The following is a 21,824-nucleotide window of genomic DNA, read 5'->3' on the forward strand; positions in this document are numbered from 1 at the left end:
GTTAAACATTTTAGCAAAATTATTAAAAATAGAAAACTGATATCACATTTACATAAGTATTCAGAACCTTTAATCAGTACTTTGTTGAAGCACCTTTGGCAGTGATTACAGCCTCGTCTTCTTGGGTATGACGCTACAAGCTTGGCACACCTGTATTTGTGAAGTTTCTCTCATTGTTCTCTGCAGATCCTCTCAAGCTCTGTCAGGTTGGATGGGGAGTGTCGCTGCACAGCTATTTTAGTATTTAAATTACTATTATTATTATTATTATTATTATTAAAATGTAGAGCATTTGATTGCTAAATCTGGGAGTGAGTGAAGTGATAGTAATGGGAAACTGGTTGAATTTCCAATGTGTTTTGTTTTGAGTCAGTGAGGCTTCTGACCATGCTGTACAGTTCTCCATCAGGCCCTTTGTTGAGCGGAGAGAGAACCTTTGAGTGTAGCTGCTGTCCATAGTGCTGCAGTCCGTCAAGACTCAATATGACTCAAGCACAGCTGAAGGTGCCCGTTGACCATCTAATAGTATTTTCGACCCCTCTGTATCAGAGACTTCTAAATTCTGACACTGTACAATATAATCCCTGTTTATATGAGAAATGTACTGTACCTTCTGTTTTATAATACTGTCTGGTCTTGGTCAGTATCCGTGCTGCAGAATTCTGTATGTTTTGCAGTTGACCAATGGCTTTCTTGGGTAGACCAAACGAAGAGCATTACAGTAGGGAAGCCTTCTTGTAATCAAAGCATGGATGAGTCTCTCTGTAATCAGCCTGAGAGAGAAACGGCCGCATCATGACAATGTTCCTCAGGTGGTAAAAAGCTATTTTGGTCACATTCCTAATGTGTGTGTGATGAAATTTAATTCAGAATCTAAAATAACAACTAGGTTTTTTGCCTGGTGAATTGCCTGTGAATTCAAATGTGTGGCTAGATAAATAAATAAATAAAACATTCTCTCTGTGCTTTGGCTCCAACAATAAGTACCTCGATCTTGTCTTGATTTAGCTGGAGGAAGTTGTGAGCCATCCAAGTATTTAAATCACTAATACGGTTTATTAATTTATCCGTAGAGCTAAAATCCTCTGGTGACACAGAAATATAAAGTTGTGTATCGTCTCTGTAGCAGTGAAAATCAATGCTGTGCTTTCTGATAACGCTGCCAAGGGGTAACATATAAACTGAACAGTGCCGGACGCAAAATCGAACTTTGGAACGCCAGGTGATATGTATTTTCTCTGAGTTATGTTCACCAAGGGTGACAAACTCTTGACCGATTTAAATAGGTCCTAAACCAATTTAGAACTTGACCGGGTAGGCCACCCACCTGTCCAGTCTGAGTACAAGGACAGAGAGCTGTTTGGCATCTGTGTTGGTCCTAAGATAATTTACCACTTTAACTAAGGCTGTCTCTGTAGTGTGGTGGGCACAAAAATCTGATTGGAATTGTAAAAAAATACAGTTGGCATTTAAAACATTTAGCTGTTGCTAGCGTCCCACCTGGCCATCATCCGGGGAAATTGCAGAGCGCCAAATTCAAAAACAGAAATAATCATAATAAAAATTCAAAAAACATACAAGTGTTATACATCGGCTTAAATATGAACTTCTTGTTAATCCAACTGTTGTGTCAGATTTCAAAAAGGCTTTACGGCAAAAGCATACCATACGATTATCTGAGGACAGCGCCCAGCACACACAACATTACAAACAGTTACCAGCCAAGTACAGGAGTAACAACAGTCGAAAATGGCGACAAAGTTAATAACTTACCTTTGATGATCTTCAGATGGTTGCACTCACATGACTCCCAGTTACCCAATAAATGTTTATTCTGTTCGATAAAGTCCCTCTTTATATCCAAAAACCTCTGTTTTATTTGGTGCGTTTTGTTCAGTAATCCAATGGCTCCAAGGCGGTCACAACAGGCAGGTGAAAAATCCCCAAAGTATCAGTTAAGGTCGTAGAAACATGTCAAACGATGTTTATAATCAATCCTCAGGTTGTTTTTAGTCATAATAATCAATAATATTTCAACCGGACAATAGCTTTGTCAATATAAATGAAAAACAAGAAAGGTGCGCTCTCGGTCGCACGTAGTAAACAGCTCTGGGACACTGCAGGGTCCACTCATTCAAAGTGGTCTTACTCTCTCATTTTTCAGAATACAAGCCTGAAACAATTTCTAAAGACTGTTGACATCTAGTGGAAGCCATAGGAAGTGAATTTGAGTCCTAAGTCAATGGATACTGTAATGGCATTCAATAGAAAACTACAAACATAAAAAAAATACCACTTCCTGGATGGATTTTTCTCAGGTTTTCGCCTGCCATATCAGTTCTGTTGTACTCACAGACATTATTTTAACAGTTTTGGAAACTTTAGTGTTTTCTATTCAAACCTATATGCATATCCTAGCTTCTGAGGCTGAGTAGCAGGCAGTTTACTTTGGGCACACTTTTCATCCGGAGGTGAAAATAGTGCCCCCTACCCTAGTGAGGTTAAGAATGGAAGGTTGGAGATTGGCCAAAAATTGCTGAACGCTGAAGAATCAAGATTACTTTTCTTCAGAGGGGGTTTCACCATAGCTGGGGGTTTTTGCAGTGGAGAAAGTGCCTTTGAACACTAACAATAGCTTTCACTTCTTCAGATATGCAATTCATTTTTTTTATAAGAAGGTGGTGAGGATAGGATCCAGAAGGCAGGTAGAAGGCTTAAGTTGTGATATCACTTTCCTGAGCATGTCTGTGTCAACCAGGGAAAATAAATCTGTAGTCTGCTCTGCCTTTCTGCAATTTCTCTTTAATTGATTAGTTTCCTCACTCATCCAAGGGGCTCTCCCCTTTTGGATGTGGCCTTTTTCAACTTTACTGGAGCCATGGCATCAATGCTTGCCCTTTAATTTGCTATTAAAGTTATCAACTAAATCAACACGAGGAAGGCAAAATAGGGGATGGAGTATTGTTCATACACTCAGTAAAATCTGTAGCAACTTCAGAGGTAAGATAGCGTTTCTTAATAATGCGTTCAGTATTACCCTGTGCTATGGGCAACATGGTAGTACAAAATACACAGTGGTGATCAGATAAAGCAACATCAACAATAGAGGATATGTCAATAGAAAGCCCCTTGGTAATAACCAGGTCCAAAGTAATGCCGCGGTTATGGGTTGGCCCAGTAACATGTTGGGAGAAAGTCCATAGTAGAGGTCGACCGATTATGATTTTTCAATGCCGATACCGATTATTGGAGGACCAAAAAAGCCGATACCGATTAATCGGACATTTAAAAAAAAAAAGTTTATTTATTTGTAATAATGACAATTACAACAATACTGAATTAATACTTATTTTAACTTAATATAATACATCAGTAAAATCAATTTAGCCTCAAATAAATAATGAAACACGTTCAATTTGGTTTAAATAATGCAAAAACAAAGTGTTGAAGAAGAAAGTAAAAGTGCAATATGTGCCATGTAAGAAAGAAAACATTTAAGTTCCTTGCTCAGAACATGAGAACATATGAAAGCTGGTGGTTCCTTTTAACATGAGTCTACAATATTCCCAGGTAAGAGGTTTTAGGTTGTAGTTATTATAGGAATTATAGGACTATTTCCCTCTATACCATTTGTATTTCATTAACCTTTGACTATTGAATGTTCTTATAGGCACTTTAGTATTGCCAGTGTAACAGTATAGCCTCCGTCCCTCTCCTCGCTCCTCCCTGGGCTCGAACCAGCAACACAATGACAATTAGTGAGCGCTAACTAGTTAGCCATTTCACTTCGGTTACACAAGCCTCATCTCGGGAGTTGATAGGCTTGAAGTCATTAACAGCGCAATGCTTGACGCACAAGAGCTGCTGGCAAAATGCACGAAAGTGCTGTTTGAATGAATGTTTACGCGCCTGCTTCTGCCTACCACCGCTCAGTCAGATACTTAGATACTTGTATGCTTGTATGCTCAGTCAGATTATATGCAATGCAGGACATAATATCTAGTAATATCATCAACCATGTGTAGTTAACTAGTGATTATGATTGATTGTTTTTTTTATAAGATAAGTTTAATGCTAGCTAGCAACTTACCTTGGCTTACTGCATTCGTGTAACAGGCAGTCTCCTTGTGGAGTGCAACGAGAGAGAGGCAGGTCGTTATTGCGTTGGACTAGTTAACTGTAAGGTTGCAAGATTGGATCCCCCGAGCTGACAAGGTGAAAATTTGTCGTTCTGCCCCTGAACGAGGCAGTTAACCCACTGTTCCTAGGCCGTCATTGAAAATAAGAATGTGTTCTGAACTGACTTGCCTAGTTAAATAAAGGTATAAAAATATCGGCAAATCCACGCCCAAAAATACCGATTTCCGATTGTTATGAAAACTTGAAATCGGCCCTAATTAATCAGTCATTCTGATTAATCGGTCGACCTCTAGTCCATAGAGCTCAAAAGATTAATAAATTCAATGGGCTTTGTCGACAAATATTTAAATCGCCCCACACAATGATTTTATCAAGGACAATAGACAATAGTTCATCTAAATCAGTAAAGAAAGTGGGGTAGTACCTGGTGACCTATACAGGGTTATGGCCAGCACTGGTGGCCGACATTTAAACAGTATAGCATAATTCTCAAAATACCCAAAGACGCCGATTGAAATGTCCTTACAGCTGAGAGCATTATTAACAATAGAGGCTGTCCCCCCGCCTTTTTCCCTTTTCTGATAGAGTATGAGAAGCTGTAGTCCGGGGGAGGCTTCAATAAGAGAAGCACTACAGTCTGAAGACAGCCATGTTTCAGTGAGAAACATGCAATCAACTTTGTGCTCAGGAATGAGGTAATTCACGAGAAAGGTTTTACTTGTGATTGCTCGAACATTTAAAAGAGCCATATTCAATGAGTGTGGGCTACTCTGCCCCTGGGGCATCTGCCTCAAGGTAACGTATAGAATAGCTACCAAATTATTAACTTTACAAGCATTTTTTCTGACAGTCTCCAATCTTTCATAATGGTAACAGATGACAGTTTGTATAAACTTACTAGAAGGCTGCGTTAAAGGAACATAAATTAGGTTACTCATCATGTCTACAGGAGTTGATATGCTTTCCAAGTCCTCTGTTGCTTATTCTGACAGGGAGAACTGGAGCACTTCCAGACCCTGTCCGTCAGTCTCTAAAACAGTTTCGATGTTGCTGGAAATAATACTGGAACCCCTGCGGTTGGGGTGAATCCGGTCTCTTTTTTTAAGAAGTGCTGGTTGCTCCCACAGCAAATCAAAGTTGTCACAAAAAGAGACATTCCTGTCGTTGCAAACTTTCTTCAGTAAGTGTTCAGGGCAAAGAGTCGGCTGAAATGTTCCGAATCCCTTCGGCAGCCTGAAATAATTATTTTCTTCCCTGTGCTAGCGAGGGTGTTTAAAAAAAAAAAAAGTTTATAGTCTTCCCTCAGTTCCACAGATGACCTAAAACGTAGGTCGTTAACCTATGAGCGTGACGATAGTTTCAGTATTGGAGTAGTTGGCCAGAAACGTGGGCAAGTGGCTGTTGATGTCATGGACATGGGCTCCTGGATGACCGTGGACCTTGTTCGGTCCACAGATCGTAGGCAGGCCAAAATCTCTCACCTTCGAGCTTCCCACAATGATGGTGATCGTGCTGGAATCCGATGGGGAAGCAACCTTCTGAACTGCGGTGGGTGTGGGGGAGGGTGCCACTGGGAGGCCGCCGGCTGTTGGTATACACCAAGGATCTGTGCTGACTCCCGGAGCTGGTAGGTCCATCTCAAGCGGGGCAAAGCTGTTTGATAGCTGGATCGGATCTTCTCAGGTAGGCCGCGGAGTTGATTTTGAACATCTGTCTGTTAGATTGGGACAGATCAACGCCGCCTGACTTATTGACAGCTTTGCTACAGGAGGCATTTAAAACTGAGATTGGGTTTGCCTGGGTTACAGCAAGGTCGGTGTACTTAGAAAGCAGGTCATCTTTTTCTCCCAGCCGAGCTAACAGCCGGAGGATCTCTTTCCTAAACTGCTTGATGGTGGTGCATTTAGGGCAGACAAATCCCTGTCCATCCAGTTCCACCTTCATCTTGATCTTGTGATTGTGTGGAAATCCTCTCCCACCTGAAGTATTTCTGCCCAGACGTGGATAACACCGGTGGGCTAGCGCTGCTAGCATTAGCCTGCTCCGTTTTGAGGATGACAAGTAGCAGTTAGCTGCTAAACAGGAATCCGGGACACAAACTTGCTGACCGCGTCGCGGAATCTGTAGCAGTACGAACTTTAGCTATGATTTAAAAACTATTTCATAAAAATAAAACATACTGAGTGTAGACAGTACACTGTTCTGTTCTGTGCTTTGATGATGTCTGAAGGTTATCTTGGGTATATCTTGTCTAAGTCATCGGTATTCAAACTTTGCTACAGGACAGGTGACACTCTCCCTGACATTCTGCTTCTCTGTCGATGTTTGAGTGACGAGGATCTGTCAGTGTCAATCAATCACTCCAGCCAGACTTTGATGTTTTCTTTTCTCTCTGTCCTCTCTTCTTGTGATGAACAATACATCTGTCTGACTTGTGTGCTCAGCACACTCCAATGTGTTTTCTTAGGCTTTGTGGCAGCCTCTCCTTTAGCAATTGGATTACCACAGCATTGCATAGGGCTAGGCTGGTCTGCTTTGAAGTAGAAACCAGGCCCTAACAGACTCAATAAGCAGACTGGCTGTCTCTGAACCTGCTCTGTCACCGATAAACAGGATTATAGTGGAGAAGGGCCTGTCAAGGCTGCACTTCCTGAGATACTGATTCTTCTGAAGACCCCTTGGGCATAGATCCATGCAAATTGTTATTGACCCTTTGTGCAGATTAGATGTTTCTATTCAAATGGTTTTTAGGAGAACAGCTTCTGTTAATCCTCTGGATTCTGCCCTATCATTTTCCTGTGTATCTATTCTATCTATATCACATTGTCAGAATTGTTCCGTTTTGCCCAGTCAGCCTTACTGAGGAAGTGAGTACAGGTTAGGCTAGAGCTGCTGTGTCATGGCAGCTCTACATAGCTAGCACCACTGTTCTGCTGATCGACAACAATATGATACTGTAACTGTACCACCATTCTACTGATCAACTCACATCTACATCCTTATAGGGTTATAGGTGAAGGGAAGTGTGCTGGAGGTTCTGCAGCACCCCTGATAAATGGAAATGCATTTTGCCGAAGTTATAGAATTACTATTGTCAGTTCAGAAAAATGAAATAGTTCAGGATACAGCAGGAGTAGGCCTATAATTTATCCACAGATGATCAATAGCTTGTTTTTTGTAAATTGCCTAGCTGTGGATTGTGTGTAGCCCAATCACAAGGCATATAGGCTGAGAACTTGCGGCAAATCTGTCAGTAAACAGCATGCTGCCAAAACAGGCCAAATCTGTCAGTAAACCTTCATGCTGCCAAAACAGGCCAAATCTGTCAGTAAACCTTCATGCTGCCAAAACAGGCCAAATATGTCAGTAAACAGCATGCTGTCAAAACAGGCCAAATCTGTCAGTAAACAGCATGCTGCCAAAACAGGCCAAATCTGTCAGTAAACAGCATGCTGTCAAAACAGGCCAAATCTGTCAGTAAACAGCATGCTGCCAAAACAGGCCAAATCTGTCAGTAAACAGCATGCTGCCAAAACAGGCCAGATCTGTCAGTAAACAGCATGCTGCCAAAACAGGCCAGATCTGTCAGTAAACAGCATGCTGCCAAAACAGGCCAAATCTGCCAGTAAACAGCATGCTGCCAAAACAGGCCAGATCTGTCAGTAAACAGCATGCTGCCAAAACAGGCCAAATCTGTCAGTAAACAGCATGCTGCCAAAACAGGCCAGATCTGTCAGTAAACAGCATGCTGCCAAAACAGGCCAAATCTGTCAGTAAACAGCATGCTGCCAAAACAGGCCAAATCTGTGGGAAAACACAGATTGGAAAGCAAATGGCTCCTGCTGAAAATAGAAGACAAACATACCAAATATGTTATCAACTTCCAAATAGGCCTATTGAGCGAACAGCATTGTTTTACAAAGTTAAACGAGAGAGAGGCTTTTTACACACAGGCTGAGTGAGCCTTGCATCCTTGGGTGAATCAGAGGAACTGGAAAGCTTTTTGAGGACTAATTTCTTCCTCATATTGTCCAGTATGTGTGTCTCCACACACCTAGGCCTAGGCTATTTATGGATTCAAGACAGGGTTGTTGTTATTGATCTCAGATTCTCAAAATGAAATGCGTTCATAAAAAGCCAACTTTTTCCCGGACCCGAGGCTACAAAAAAATTCCCCATGTGTGCAACTTCTGCAAGTGTCTCTACGCAAAAGTGATGATAGTGTGCCATGCAATGCTTTATTATAAAGGTGGGGGTGTTTTCAGGCATTCCGGTACCTCCCAACTTACAAGCACTGGAGAGAATGCAACACCTTAGCAAGCACCTACACCAATTAATATATGTCTGAGGAACACATCTCAAACACTCTTCATGTGTTAGAAACACAAAAGTGAAGATGGTGACCGGTCTCCTCTCCCTGACCCATGCTCTGTAATCCAATCATTCAGAGTGATGACTTTACATGGGTTGCACAGGCCCATAGCCTCTCTTGAAGATGGAATACGTTCTCTTAAATGAGTACTACAGTATGCATTATGCTTATCTGGACCTGATGGACAGGCTGAGTGTTATTTACACTGAATTCATGGTTTAAGTTACATAACAGTATGAGTGTGTACTGTAGCTCCTAGCTAGCATATTTGCAATTGTTTCAACGGCTCTGGTTAAATGAGCTGGTGCTCCATGTGCAAACAGTTATGCCTAAATCCTTTATGAGTGACCTTTAACCCTGAGGTCAGTGGCTATCAGCGTGCAAATTGATTTAACAACTCATGGTGTAATTGTAACAACATACAAGAACTCAAAGTCCTTTTCTTCACCTGACCTAGAATTCCTTACAATCAAATGCCGACCGTATTATCTCCCAAGAGAACTCTCCTCGCTTATCGTCACAGCCGTGTTTATCCCCCCACAAGCGGATACCAAAACGGCCATCAAGGAACTACACTGGACTTCATGCAAACTGGAAACCATATATCCTGAGGATGCATTTATTGTAGCTGGGGATTTTAACAAAATTCTATCAGCATATCGAATCCAGTACACGAGTGAGTAACACACTCAACCACTGTTACTCTAACTTCCGCGATCTGACACATCTGACCATGACTCCATCTTGTTGCTCCCCTCCTATAGGCAGAAACTAAAACAGGAAGCGCCCGTGCTTAGGTTTATCCAACGCTGGTCTGGCCAATCGGATTCCACGCTTCAAGATTGCTTCGATCACGTGGACTGGGATATGTTCCGGGTAGCCTCAGACAATAACGTTGATGTATACGCTGACTCAGTGAGCGAATTTATAAGGAAAAGTATAGGAGATGTTGTACCCACTGTGACTATTAAAACCTTCCCTAACCAGAAACCATGGATACATGGCAGCATTTGCGCAAAACTGAAAGCGTGTACCATCGCATTTAATCATGGCAAGGCAACTGGAAACATGGCCAAATACAAACAGTGTAGTTATTCTCTGCGTAAGGCAATCAAACAAGCAAAGCGTCATTATAGAGACAAAGTGAAGTTGCAATTTAATGGCTCAAACACGAGACGTATGTGGCAGGGTCTACAGACAATCACGGATTACAAAAATAAAACCAGCCCTGTCGCAGACATCGTCTTCCTCCGAGACAAATTAAACAACTTCTTTGAGGACAATACAGTGCCATCGACACGGCCCGCTACCAAAGACTGTGGGCTCTCCTTCTCTGTAGCCGATGTGAGTAAAACATTTAAACGTGTTAACCCTCGCAAGGCTGCCGGCCCAGACGGCATCCCTAGCCGCGTCCTCACAGCATGCGTAGACTTGCTGGCTGGTGTGTTTACGGACATATTCAATCAATCCCTATCCCAGTCTGCTGTTCCCACATGCTTCAAGATGGCCACCATTGTTCCTGTTCCCAAGAAAGCTAAGGTAACTGAACTAAATTACTATTGTCCCGTAGCACTCACTTCTGTCATCATGAAGTGCTTTGAGAGACTAGTCAAGGATCATATCACCTCCACCTTACCTGTCACCCTAGACTCCAATTTGCTTACCGCCCCAATAGGTCCACAGACGATGCAATCGCCATCACACTGCACACTGCCCTATCCCATCTAAACAAATACAAATAAATACAGTGCCTTGCGAAAGTATTCGGCCCCCTTGAACTTTGCGACCTTTTGCCACATTTCAGGCTTCAAATATAAAGATATAAAACTGTATTTTTTTGTGAAGAATCAACAACAAGTGGGACACAATCATGAAGTTGAACAACATTTATTGGATATTTCAAACTTTTTTAACAAATCAAAAACTGAAAAATTGGGCGTGCAAAATTATTCAGCCCCCTTAAGTTAATACTTTGTAGCGCCACCCTTTGCTGCGATTACAGCTGTAAGTCGCTTGGGGTATGTCTCTATCAGTTTTGCACATCGAGAGACATTCCATTCCTCCTTGCAAAACAGCTCGAGCTCAGTGAGGTTGGATGGAGAGCATTTGTGAACAGCAGTTTTCAGTTCTTTCCACAGATTCTCGATTGGATTCAGGTCTGGACGTTGACTTGGCCATTCTAACACCTGGATATGTTTATTTTTGAACCATTCCATTGTAGATTTGGCTTTATGTTTTGGATCATTGTCTTGTTGGAAGACAAATCTCCGTCCCAGTCTCAGGTCTTTTGCAGACTCCATCAGGTTTTCTTCCAGAATGGTCCTGTATTTGGCTCCATCCATCTTCCCATCAATTTTAACCATCTTCCCTGTCCCTGCTGAAGAAAAGCAGGCCCAAACCATGATGCTGCCACCACCATGTTTGACAGTGGGGATGGTGTGTTCAGGGTGATGAGCTGTGTTGCTTTTACGCCAAACATAACGTTTTGCATTGTTGCCAAAAAGTTCAATTTTGGTTTCATCTGACCAGAGCACCTTCTTCCACATGTTTGGTGTGTCTCCCAGGTGGCTTGTGGCAAACTTTAAACGACACTTTTTATGGATATCTTTAAGAAATGGCTTTCTTCTTGCCACTCTTCCATAAAGGCCAGATTTGTGCAATATACGACTGATTGTTGTCCTATGGACAGAGTCTCCCACCTCAGCTGTAGATCTCTGCAGTTCATCCAGAGTGATCATGGGCCTCTTGGCTGCATCTCTGATCAGTCTTCTCCTTGTATGAGCTGAAAGTTTAGAGGGACGGCCAGGTCTTGGTAGATTTGCAGTGGTCTGATACTCCTTCCATTTCAATATTATCGCTTGCACAGTGCTCCTTGGGATGTTTAAAGCTTGGGAAATATTTTTGTATCCAAATCCGGCTTTAAACTTCTTCACAACAGTATCTCGGACCTGCCTGGTGTGTTCCTTGTTCTTCATGATGCTCTCTGCGCTTTTAACGGACCTCTGAGACTATCACAGTGCAGGTGCGTTTATACGGAGACTTGATTACACACAGGTGGATTGTATTTATCATCATTAGTCATTTAGGTCAACATTGGATCATTCAGAGATCCTCACTGAACTTCTGGAGAGAGTTTGCTGCACTGAAAGTAAAGGGGCTGAATAATTTTGCACGCCCAATTTTTCAGTTTTTGATTTGTTAAAAAAGTTGGAAATATCCAATAAATGTCGTTCCACTTCATGATTGTGTCCCACTTGTTGTTGATTCTTCACAAAAAAATACAGTTTTATATCTTTGTTTGAAGCTTGAAATGTGGCAAAAGGTCGCAAAGTTCAAGGGGGCCGAATACTTTCGCAAGGCACTGTACCTATGTAAGAATGCTGTTCATTGACTACAGCTCAGCATTCAACACCATAGTACCCTCCAAACTCATAATTAAGCTTGAGACCCTGGGTCTCGATCCCACCCTGTGCAACTGGGTCCTGGACTTCATGACAGGCTACCCCCAGGTGGTGAAGGTAGGAAACAACTTCTCCACTCCGCTAGCACTGGGTCCCCACAAGGGTGCGTTCACAGCCCTCTCCTGTATTCCTTGTTCACCCACGACTGTGTGGCCATGCACGTTTTAAGTTCCTCGGTGTACATATCACCGACAAACTGAAATGGTCCACGCACAGACAGTGTGGTGAAGAAGGCTCAACAGATACTGCTGCACTGTTGGATCTAGAAGCATAAGCATTTCGCTACACTCGCAATAACATCTGCTAACCATGTGTATGTGACCAATAACATTTGATTTGATCTATTGATATTCAGAGTTGGGATTCCCCCAAATGTTTGCCCTTTACCACCTTATCCCACTGACCTCAGACATACAGTGGGGCAAAAAATATTTAGTCAGCCACCAATTGTGCAAGTTCTCCCACTTAAAAAGATGAGAGAGGCTTGTAATTTTCATCATAGGTACACTTCAACTATGACAGACAAAATGAGAAGAAAAATCCAGAAAATCACATTGTAGGATTTTTTATGAATTCATTTGCAAATTATGGTGGAAAATAAGTATTTGGTCACCTACAAACAAGCAAGATTTCTGGCTCTCACAGACCTGTAACTTCTTCTTTAAGAGGCTCCTCTGTCCTCCACTTACCTGTATTAATGGCACCTGTTTGAATTTGTTATCAGTATAAAAGACACCTGTCCACAACCTCAAACAGAAAATTACAGGCCTCATCTTTTTAAGTGGGAGAACTTGCACAATTGGTGGCTGACTAAATACTTTTTTGCCCCACTGTAAGTGAAACAGTTTCTTACAAGGCAGGGTATTTTGGCTATTTAGGGAAACACAGACGGGTGCCTGAGGTCCCTGTCCTTGTCTCTCTCAAAGTGAAAGCCCCCCGCTGCCGTGTGCCATTCTGACTTACAGAGACTACACACTGAGGAAACACACAAACACATGGACATACTTGACACACACACACACACACACACGGGTAAGTCTATGTCAGAGAAAAGGAAATGGCCTGCCTCCCCTATAAGGACGGGGTGTGGACGTTTGTGGTAATTCTGCCTGCCCCTCCTGTCTTCTGTTATGGGTTGGTCTTAGCTAGTCAGGGCTTCATTCCTGCCCTTCTGTCTCTACAGGTAGCCACAACCTCATTCTTTACCTTCTAATAGCATTCTGAAAGATAGCAATCTCAAAGGTTTCCCCTAGCTACTAACCACACGATACCAGCAAGACCCAAACAGTTAGGCTACAACAGTTAGCCCATCTTCTCCATGAAAGAGACTTCTTTGTTCAAGAACATGAATGGTGTTCGTTTGTGGAAGGTTGATCAAATATGTCCCCTGTTCTCTTCTTGTTTGTTTCCATGGGCTAGCCAATGCTTAGCCTATTTAATGGCTTGGGCCAAACTTGAGGGAGTCTCTTTTTTGACCCATTTTACCTGCAAAACTAGTCACTTTAAGACAAGTCCTCCCAGAGAAGAGGGAGTCCGATCAGGCTGTAGATCCCAGATTTCTGTCATGTAGTGTCAAACATCACAAATTAGCTGCTTCCTGTTTGTCATCATGTTGCAGACTGATGCCCTTTTCTATCCTGTAGGACAGGCCTGTCCCGTTACTGGCACTGTGCTTCCGCTGTCCGTGTGTGTGCGGGTGTGCGTTTGTGTATCTATCCCTGTGCATGTGTGTGGTCACTCTGTCCTCAGCCCACGTCGACCCAGCCTGGCCCTACCCTGCCCTGCCCCGTCTGGTGATGGTGTGTCATTTTCACTCACTGACTCTGCCTCTGCCCAAAGAATAGGCTTGGAGGGGGAGAAGACAAAGGGCTAGGGGAGGGCAAGCGGTGAACCTGCTGAGTAAAACATCAGCTGCCACTAGGGTTGCAAAGGGTCGTAAACTTTCCAGTAAATTTCCAGATTATCCCCCGGAATCTTTCATGGAAATGTTGCTTAAATTCATCAAAAAAGAGAGCTTATAACAGTGAACCTTTTTTGTGGGATACACATAAGGCAATTCTAGATCTTGTGGCATATTTTGGTTGAACTATCCCCAAACTATCCCCAATTCGATGGAATTGCAACCTTCTGCATGCACAGTGCATTCTTCCATCACTTGCTTCACATGTAAAGTTGATTCTCAAGATCTTGCATGCTAATGAGATGCTATTGAGCTCACACTACTACACTGTCTGAGCCAAGGACTATGTGCTTTCTGGTAAGTTTTGATTACAATACTGGATGGGGTGAATATAATTTATATAGTGAATAGTAGCCTACAGCAAAGTGTTTAAATCATTTCTAACTTGTTAACAATTTATGCTAGTTAGTTTTTTGCTACCATGTGGGTTTTAGCTTGCTTGAGCCTGCTAACTGAGGAGTGTTAATTCACCTGTTTCCATACTTGTTTAATTTTAAAACATTTTTCTTATTAAGGAGTTGTTTAATGTAACTACTTAACTATTTATCTGTACATGGAATTTTTATTTTTAGATTTAAAAAAATATATATTTTCTCATCTTTATAGGAAAATGCCACCGGCACTATCTGATGTGCGGAGACATTTCACTGCAGCTAATGTAGAAGGAAAAGCTGTGTACATTTGCAAATACTGTGCCAAATCATATGTGAAGAATGCAACAAAGATGCAGAATCATCTGGCCAAGTGCATAAAGTTCCCTCAGTGCTCACAACAAGCAATCTCTGACAAAAGCCCCTCTACTTCTATTCGAGGTGAAAATGGTAGCAACAGCTGATGGTCCTCCTGGAATCATGTTTTTTTTAACTCAATGGGGTCAAAGAAATGTCTCAGAGAAATGCTGGGACAACAGACACACCGGTCTCTACATTGCAGATGAGCTGAAGGCAGTCATCAATGACCTTGGACCACAGAAAGTATTTGCACTGGTGACAGACAATGCTGCGAACATGAAGGCTGCTTGGTCTGAAGTGGAGGAATCCTACCTTCACATCACACCCATTGGCTGTGCTGCTCATGCATTGAATCTGCTCTTCAAGGACATCATGGCACTGAAAACAATGGATACACTCTACAAGAGAGCCAAGGAAATGGTTCGGTATGTGAATGGTCATCAAGTTATGGCAGCAATCTACCTCACCAAGCAAAATTAGAAGATTAAGAGCACCACATTGAAGCTGCCCAGCAACACCCGTTTGGTGTTTGACAGTCTCCTGGAGGGGAAGGAGTCTCTCCAAGAAATGGTCATATCACAGTCTGCCGATATGAACAGCCCCATCAAGAGGATCCTCCTGGATGATGTATTTTGGGAGAGAGTGGTAAGCAGCCTGAAACTCCTGAAACCTATAGCAGTAGCCATTGCACGGATTGAGGGAGACAATGCCATTCTGTCTGATGTTCAGACTCTGCTTGCAGATGTAAGAGAAAAAAACCGTACTGCCCTCTTCACTGTTGCTCCAAGCAGAGGAAACTGCAGTTCTGAAATGCATCAAAAAGTGTAAAGACTTCTGCCTGAAGCCCATACACGCCACAGCAAACATGTTGGACCCCAAGTGTGTTGGCAAGAGCATCCTATCTGGTGCAGAGATCAACAAGGCCTATGGTGTCATCACTACTGTGTCTCGCCACCTTTGCCTGGATGAGGGCAAGGTTCTTGGCAGTCTGGCGAAGTACACTTCCAAGCAAGGGCTTTGGGATGGAGATGCAATATGGCAGTTGTGCCAACATATCTCATCAGCCACCTGGTGGAAGGGACTTTGTGGATCTGAGGCTCTTTCCCCTGTTGCCTCGATCATCTTCCAAATCCCACCAACATCAGCCGCCTCAGAGCGCAAGTGGTCTTTGTTTGGGAACACACACACCAAAGCACACAACAGGCTGACCAATACAAGGGTTGAAAAATTGGTGGCCATCCAGGCAATTTTGAGGCTTTTTTGAGCCTGACAACGAGCCACCCTCAACAAGGTTGGAAAGTGACAGTGAAGATGAGGTCTCAGTCTGATGTTCAAGAGGTGGACATTGAGGAGGTCCAGGGAGAAGACATGGAAGCCTGAGAGGAAGACAACCAAAGCTTTAGTTTCTAGACTATCATTTTACAGATGTTGAAAATGTATTTGGGAGATGCGATGGATCATTGGAATCATTCAATATTCCCTTTTGGTTCAGTGAAATCATAATTAGTTCAGTTCAATTCATAACTAAATAGTTTTTTTATTTCTATTGGAAGGATTTAATAATTTGCAATTGTCTACTTATGATAAGGTTTATGTTTCGGTCTTCATGTGATATGGTAAATATATCCAATGCAAAAAAACATCTACATTTAAATGGTATTAATGTTGCATATATTCCTGTTAATTCCCATGGAAGTTTTCCACCTCTGAATATTCCCCAAAATGTGCAACCCTAGCTGCCGTGTGTGTGTGAGTTGTGTTTGACGTGTTGTCAGAGGCTAGCCTTTAACTCAGCTTTTCATTTATCCTGCGCTCATACACCGACAGATTGTCATGGAGGAGCATAATACTTGTTACGCAATAATGTTCGCCTAACAAACCTGCAAATCCTCTCTATCGTCACTTCATCATAACGGTGTATTTTTTACATAGTGTCAGTATGTTGTGTGGTCACGTTGCTACGCATCCTGCCTGCAGTAACCGGTCCCATGCTCACCTCCAGAACATCAGAACACTGGTCCCTTACACACTGTTTGCCTAAAAACACCAGACTATCAGAACATTGATGTCCCATGGTTTGGGCCTAATACATAGAAATAGATGGAGTGTTTATATTCATCTCTATGGCCTCTCTCTTATAACTCTCTACCTATGCCTCCAGCACCCATCTCTATACTGAACTATGTGAGATGGAGGAGGTGTGGGGAATGTAACTCGTGGATGGTAGTGAGCTGTCTAACAGGCTAGTGTTAGTTCTGTAGGGATGGTTGTACAGCCTCAGGCAGGAGCAGCGATGTGGCCTTTACTAGATGCAGTAATGTGGAGGTGTGGAGACACACAGAGCCAGGGCTAAAGCCTCTGCACACACGCAGATACACACACCGCTTATCTGGAAGTCCTGTCCCATGTAGTATCTCATCTCGATCTGAGATGTGACCATAACACAGCACTAGGGAATGGCTGAGTCTAGTGAATATGCATATAGGGCCAAAGCATGAAGAATACACGTTGGAGCTTAAGTTCAGGCCGAACCGTCGGCCTTTAGACCCTAAGTCTACTATGTCCAGTAAACGATAAATACCAGAGCTATAGCCGTAGTACCTCCTGTAGTGCTGCATTCAGCAGAGAGAAGATATGATGGGTAGGCTACTCATCTCTATATAACTGGAGGAGGAGACTCTTATTTCACGGTTTTCACTTCAGGAATTCAAGCATTAACAGGGGTAGTCAGGGAGCATCATATGTGTAAAGTGGACTGGAAATACTGGTGTGTGTGTGTTTATGTTTCGTGTTTACTTGTTGTTGTTTTTTACCCTACTTTAGGACTGCTCTCCCTCAGGCTCCTGAGTACTGCCTGCTGACTAGAATACCTATTGCTGAGTCACTGTGCTAGGCTGCTGGGAACAACACACACAGTAGCTGTAGCATAATATTATCAGGATCACTCACTACCAGCCCCAAGCACTGGTCTAGGACCAGTCCAGTCAACCCCCAGTTCTGACTCCAACCATGGTAGTGCTAAGAACACAAAACTGATCCAGAATCAGCTGCTAAACCTTTGATATGAGGGAGGGAAGGAGGGTCAGGCATCCAGAGTAATGACAGGGTGCTATGTGTTAGGTAACTATGGTGTAGCTCTGCCTCTGGGCTCTGTCTGTCCGGACAGGGACAGGTTGTCTAACTGGCTGGCTGGCTGTCCTCTCCTCTCCTCCAGCCATTCAACCACTCAGCCCAGCTGTTCCCCTGACTCATGGAAAATCACTGCAGTGAGAGCCCACAGTGTGTGTGTGGGGGGTGGGGGTACGTGCATATGAATCTGCATTACATCCATTCCTGTCTGATCTAATATGTACTTCTACTGTCTCAGCAGACAAGGGAGGGAGGTCACTGTGTGTGTGTGTGTAGTTTGTCAAGCTACTGGAAGTAAAATAAAAGAGAATGGGCTTTGCCATGATTAAATCTAAGCCTGGTCAAGCCACATCAGAGGAGTGGGGAGAATCCTTCTTTTCCATGGCTCACAGGGATGAATAGCAAACATGTTTGAGTGAATGAGATGTCATTAAGTGTCCATTGTAATACAGATTGGCTGATGGATTTTGGCACGAGGAAACTGTCTATTAATGGAGAACACATATAGCTGGCTATACCGAGCTAGCCCTACTGGCTGGCTATACCGAGCTAGCCCTACTGGCTGGCTATACCGAGCTAGCCCTACTGGCTGGCTATACCGAGCTAGCCCTACTGGCTGGCTATACCGAGCTAGCCCTACTGGCTGGCTATACCGAGCTAGCCCTACTGGCTGGCTATACCGAGCTAGCCCTACTGGCTGGCTATACCGAGCTAGCCCTACTGGCTGGCTATACCGAGCTAGCCCTACTGGCTGGCTATACTGAGCTAGCCCTACTGGCTGGCTATACCGAGCTAGCCCTACTGGCTGGGGCCGCTTGCTTTGTGTGGCATGTCTTCATGCTAGTAGGATGGGCATGTACTCCTCTGATGTCCCCATCCTTGTTTATCTCTGACAGCCATTCAACCACTGTGTGTAGGACTGTAGGTGCTGTTTGTCATATAATTGTCTGAGTCATTTGTCCTCTTGGCAAGTGATGCCACTGTATGCTAGAGATGGCTACAGCATACAGTGCTGTAGAGAGAGCTGCAGGTTTAATGGGGACGTGGGTCCCACAGCGACTGAGCTGAGCTTATTTTTACCAGCGTGTCATCAGACAGGATGGCCACCAGCCTCAATATCCTGTAGCATATATCTCTGGGTGGGTATCCATACTCTGCTACTCGCTAGTTAGCCAAGGTGGGACAGACAGACAGGTCTGGGAATTGTCTAATTGTGTTGTAGGTCAGAATTGATTTGGGCTGGCGGGAGAGTGTACATTCTGCCTGTATTTATTCTTCATCACCACCTCCTGTGAACTTTTAAAACAAACAAGATAAAGAAAGTGTTGACTAAAAGTAGAACGGTAGACCCAGTCAGTCTGCCAGCTTGTCTCAGAACATCAACATTCCCCTGGTGAAAGTCACAGAGGGGAAATGACAGAGAAGGCCATGTTGAAATGAAGTGTAGAGTATTCATGATGATAGGACAAATCCCTACTATGTTTACCAGCCCTGAGCCAGGGGGAAACAGGAGGGGGTAGCCATCTGTCTGTCTGAAGGGACCAGGGAGCGGGAGGGGTCTGTCTCTCAGACTGGGGGTGGAGACTAGAGAGAGGATGCACACACACACACATACCCACACACACACTACCAACAGGCAGGAAGGGGGCACTGCAGCAGCCATCCTCCATCCGCCTCTCCCCCTGATGACCCTGCCTCCCGGTACTATTGGCCAACACCCAAGTCTGACATTGTGTGTGTCTGTGTGTAGATGAATACAGGGAGAGTGTGCATATGAGTGTAATCATACGCTTTTGACCGCAATGGGGTAAGCAGATTCTGGGGTGAGTAGTTTCTGTCCATAGAGGGAATCTAAATTCTGCTCTGAGAAGACACTAAATGTGGTTGAAATCAGAGCTGCAGTTTGGGGCTCTTTTTAAGGTCTGACTCACTGTACTGTTGTCCTCTCCTCTGGCCACCCAGTTTTAGTTCTCTCCTCCAGGCCTTTTGTTTCAGGCTTGTCATCAGTATAATTACTGTAATTCCCATTTGTCTGCGCCTGGGAACAAAGGATCAGGATTATACCCCCAGAGGAGACATGCCTGCTGCTGGTAGTGTTCAAGTAAACTTTAACCAGTCTGTAGCCTAAATTGAGGAAAGGATATTTTGTTAAAGTTGTGCAGTATAAGGAAGCTGACTGTTTACTGTTAAATTGGATAACATGGACCAGGGTTCCCCAATATTTATTCAGTTATTTATTTTATTAATGGACATAAGACTTAAAACACCAGCCAATCAGCACCAAATTATAAACTTTTTTCCCCCGAAATATTCCCGAACATAATAAAGGTTTAAAATTATTATTTTAGTCAAACGTTAAATCTATTTTTAGGTTTTTTGTGGTCAATTTACAGTCAGCTATTTTTTTGTAATTAAGTAATGGCCGCCTGACCATCGGCTGAAGAAAAAAATCGACCCGTGGCCGAATCAAGTTGATGATCCCTGAAGCTGTAATGATGTCTGGAAAATCCTGCATTTCTCACACAGACCAGTAGATGCCAGTATTCTTCAATGCAGCTGGGATCCTTGGTCAGTGTGGCATGTTATTTACAAGATTAGGTTCCAAAAATTGCACCATGGACTGAGCGAGCTCAGGTGATGCTTATGTGTCGTTATGGTGTTAGCAGGGCTACTCTCACTAGACGTTCATTGAGCAGCTCCCTCACCCCATGACAAGGAAAGTTGAATACATTGGGGGGGCAGTGCGCTTAGCTTACATCAGCCATGGTTTTTCCCATGGTGGGTGGCAATTCTTTAAATAATTTTTCTATGGCAGTGCTGTACTAAAGTTTAATAGGTCAACATTACGAAGGTTTCAGAGCAGCAGCATCAACCATTGTTCTGTTATGAGCAGATCAAGTGAGGATATTTCAGTTTACCCACAATCCTTTGCAAAAGTAATTTGCATACGGAACTCAATCTGAAGGTGGGGGAAATTGTTCGTTTTAGTATAATAATGTTGGTAAAAAAATGACATTATGATATTGTAATTTCTATGTGGCTTTTCATATTTTGTCATTTTGTATTTTTATATTTATTAAAAATGTCCCTCTTGTGTTTTCCAGGTGGCTTTGCTAGGTATAGACCTTTTATCTGCCTTAGTGACAAGGTTACAGGACCGATTTAGGAACCATGTGGGAACAGGTAAGATTGTCATTTTATTATTTAAAAAATATAACTTTCTTCATGGTTAAATTAGTTCAAATATAAATAGGTTTAGGTTTCTAGACAAAATGTCTGACTAAAAAAACTGTGTTGTATCCCTGCATAGACTAGACTATTGAGCTTCATTGGATTTTTAACTCTTTGTTCACACCTTTAGATAACAATGCTACCTCTTTCCCTGTCTGTTCTTCTCTTCTCTGTGTCTCCATCTCTCTCCTGTGTCTCTAGTACTGGCCAGTCTGATAGATCGTCTGGGTGATTCCAAAGACCAAGTCAGAGACCAAGATCAAATCCTGCTGCTGAAGATCATGGAGCAGGCTGCCTCCCCACAGGTACACACACACACACACACACACACACACACACACACACACACACACACACACACACACACACACACACACACACACACACACACACACACACACACACACACACACACACAGACACACACAGACACAGATGAGTTATTGACAAACCAGGATCATAGGATTCCCTGGCTTTCTCGTTGTGATACTACAGTACTATCAAAGGTCAATCTTACGATCTCAAATTGATAAATTCCAAGTTTATTGATTTCTGAATCCCTAGTACTCTTTGATTCCTGACTCGATTGTATGTTAATTTATATGACCCTGATCCATGATAACATTTTTAAAAAAGTGATTGATTGTTGACCTGGTACAAATATCCTGACCTCTCCTCCCTAGTATGTTTGGGACAGAATGCTGGGAGGCTTCAAACACAAGAACAACAGGACCAGAGAGGGAGCGTGCCTTTGTCTCATCTCAACTCTCAACATGTAAGACTGCCTGGCCTCTCAATCA

General features: G+C 43.1%; 1 protein-coding gene and 1 non-coding gene across 45 annotated transcripts in view; one reads left to right on the plus strand and one right to left on the minus strand.

Annotated features, from left to right (window-relative positions):
- Positions 1-21,824, plus strand: part of clasp1a (cytoplasmic linker associated protein 1a) — a 106,223-nt gene that overhangs the window by 18,926 nt on the left and 65,473 nt on the right. For all 44 annotated transcript variants that reach the window (XM_036974753.2, XM_090230013.1, XM_090230022.1 and 41 more), the window contains exons 3-5: positions 20,898-20,976; positions 21,226-21,329; positions 21,708-21,799. In XM_036974753.2, coding sequence (XP_036830648.2) covers positions 20,898-20,976; positions 21,226-21,329; positions 21,708-21,799 — 275 coding nt within the window. The remainder of the gene's footprint in view (positions 1-20,897; positions 20,977-21,225; positions 21,330-21,707; positions 21,800-21,824) is intronic.
- Positions 20,391-20,515, minus strand: LOC118964377 (U4atac minor spliceosomal RNA). Its single transcript, XR_005051425.1, has one exon. It is a non-coding gene; the product is annotated as a U4atac minor spliceosomal RNA (small nuclear RNA).

Source organism: Oncorhynchus mykiss, chromosome 3, assembly GCF_057628025.1.
Source record: "Oncorhynchus mykiss isolate SJ-2025 chromosome 3, ASM5762802v1, whole genome shotgun sequence".
In the NCBI taxonomy this organism is placed as follows: Eukaryota; Metazoa; Chordata; class Actinopteri; order Salmoniformes; family Salmonidae; genus Oncorhynchus; species Oncorhynchus mykiss.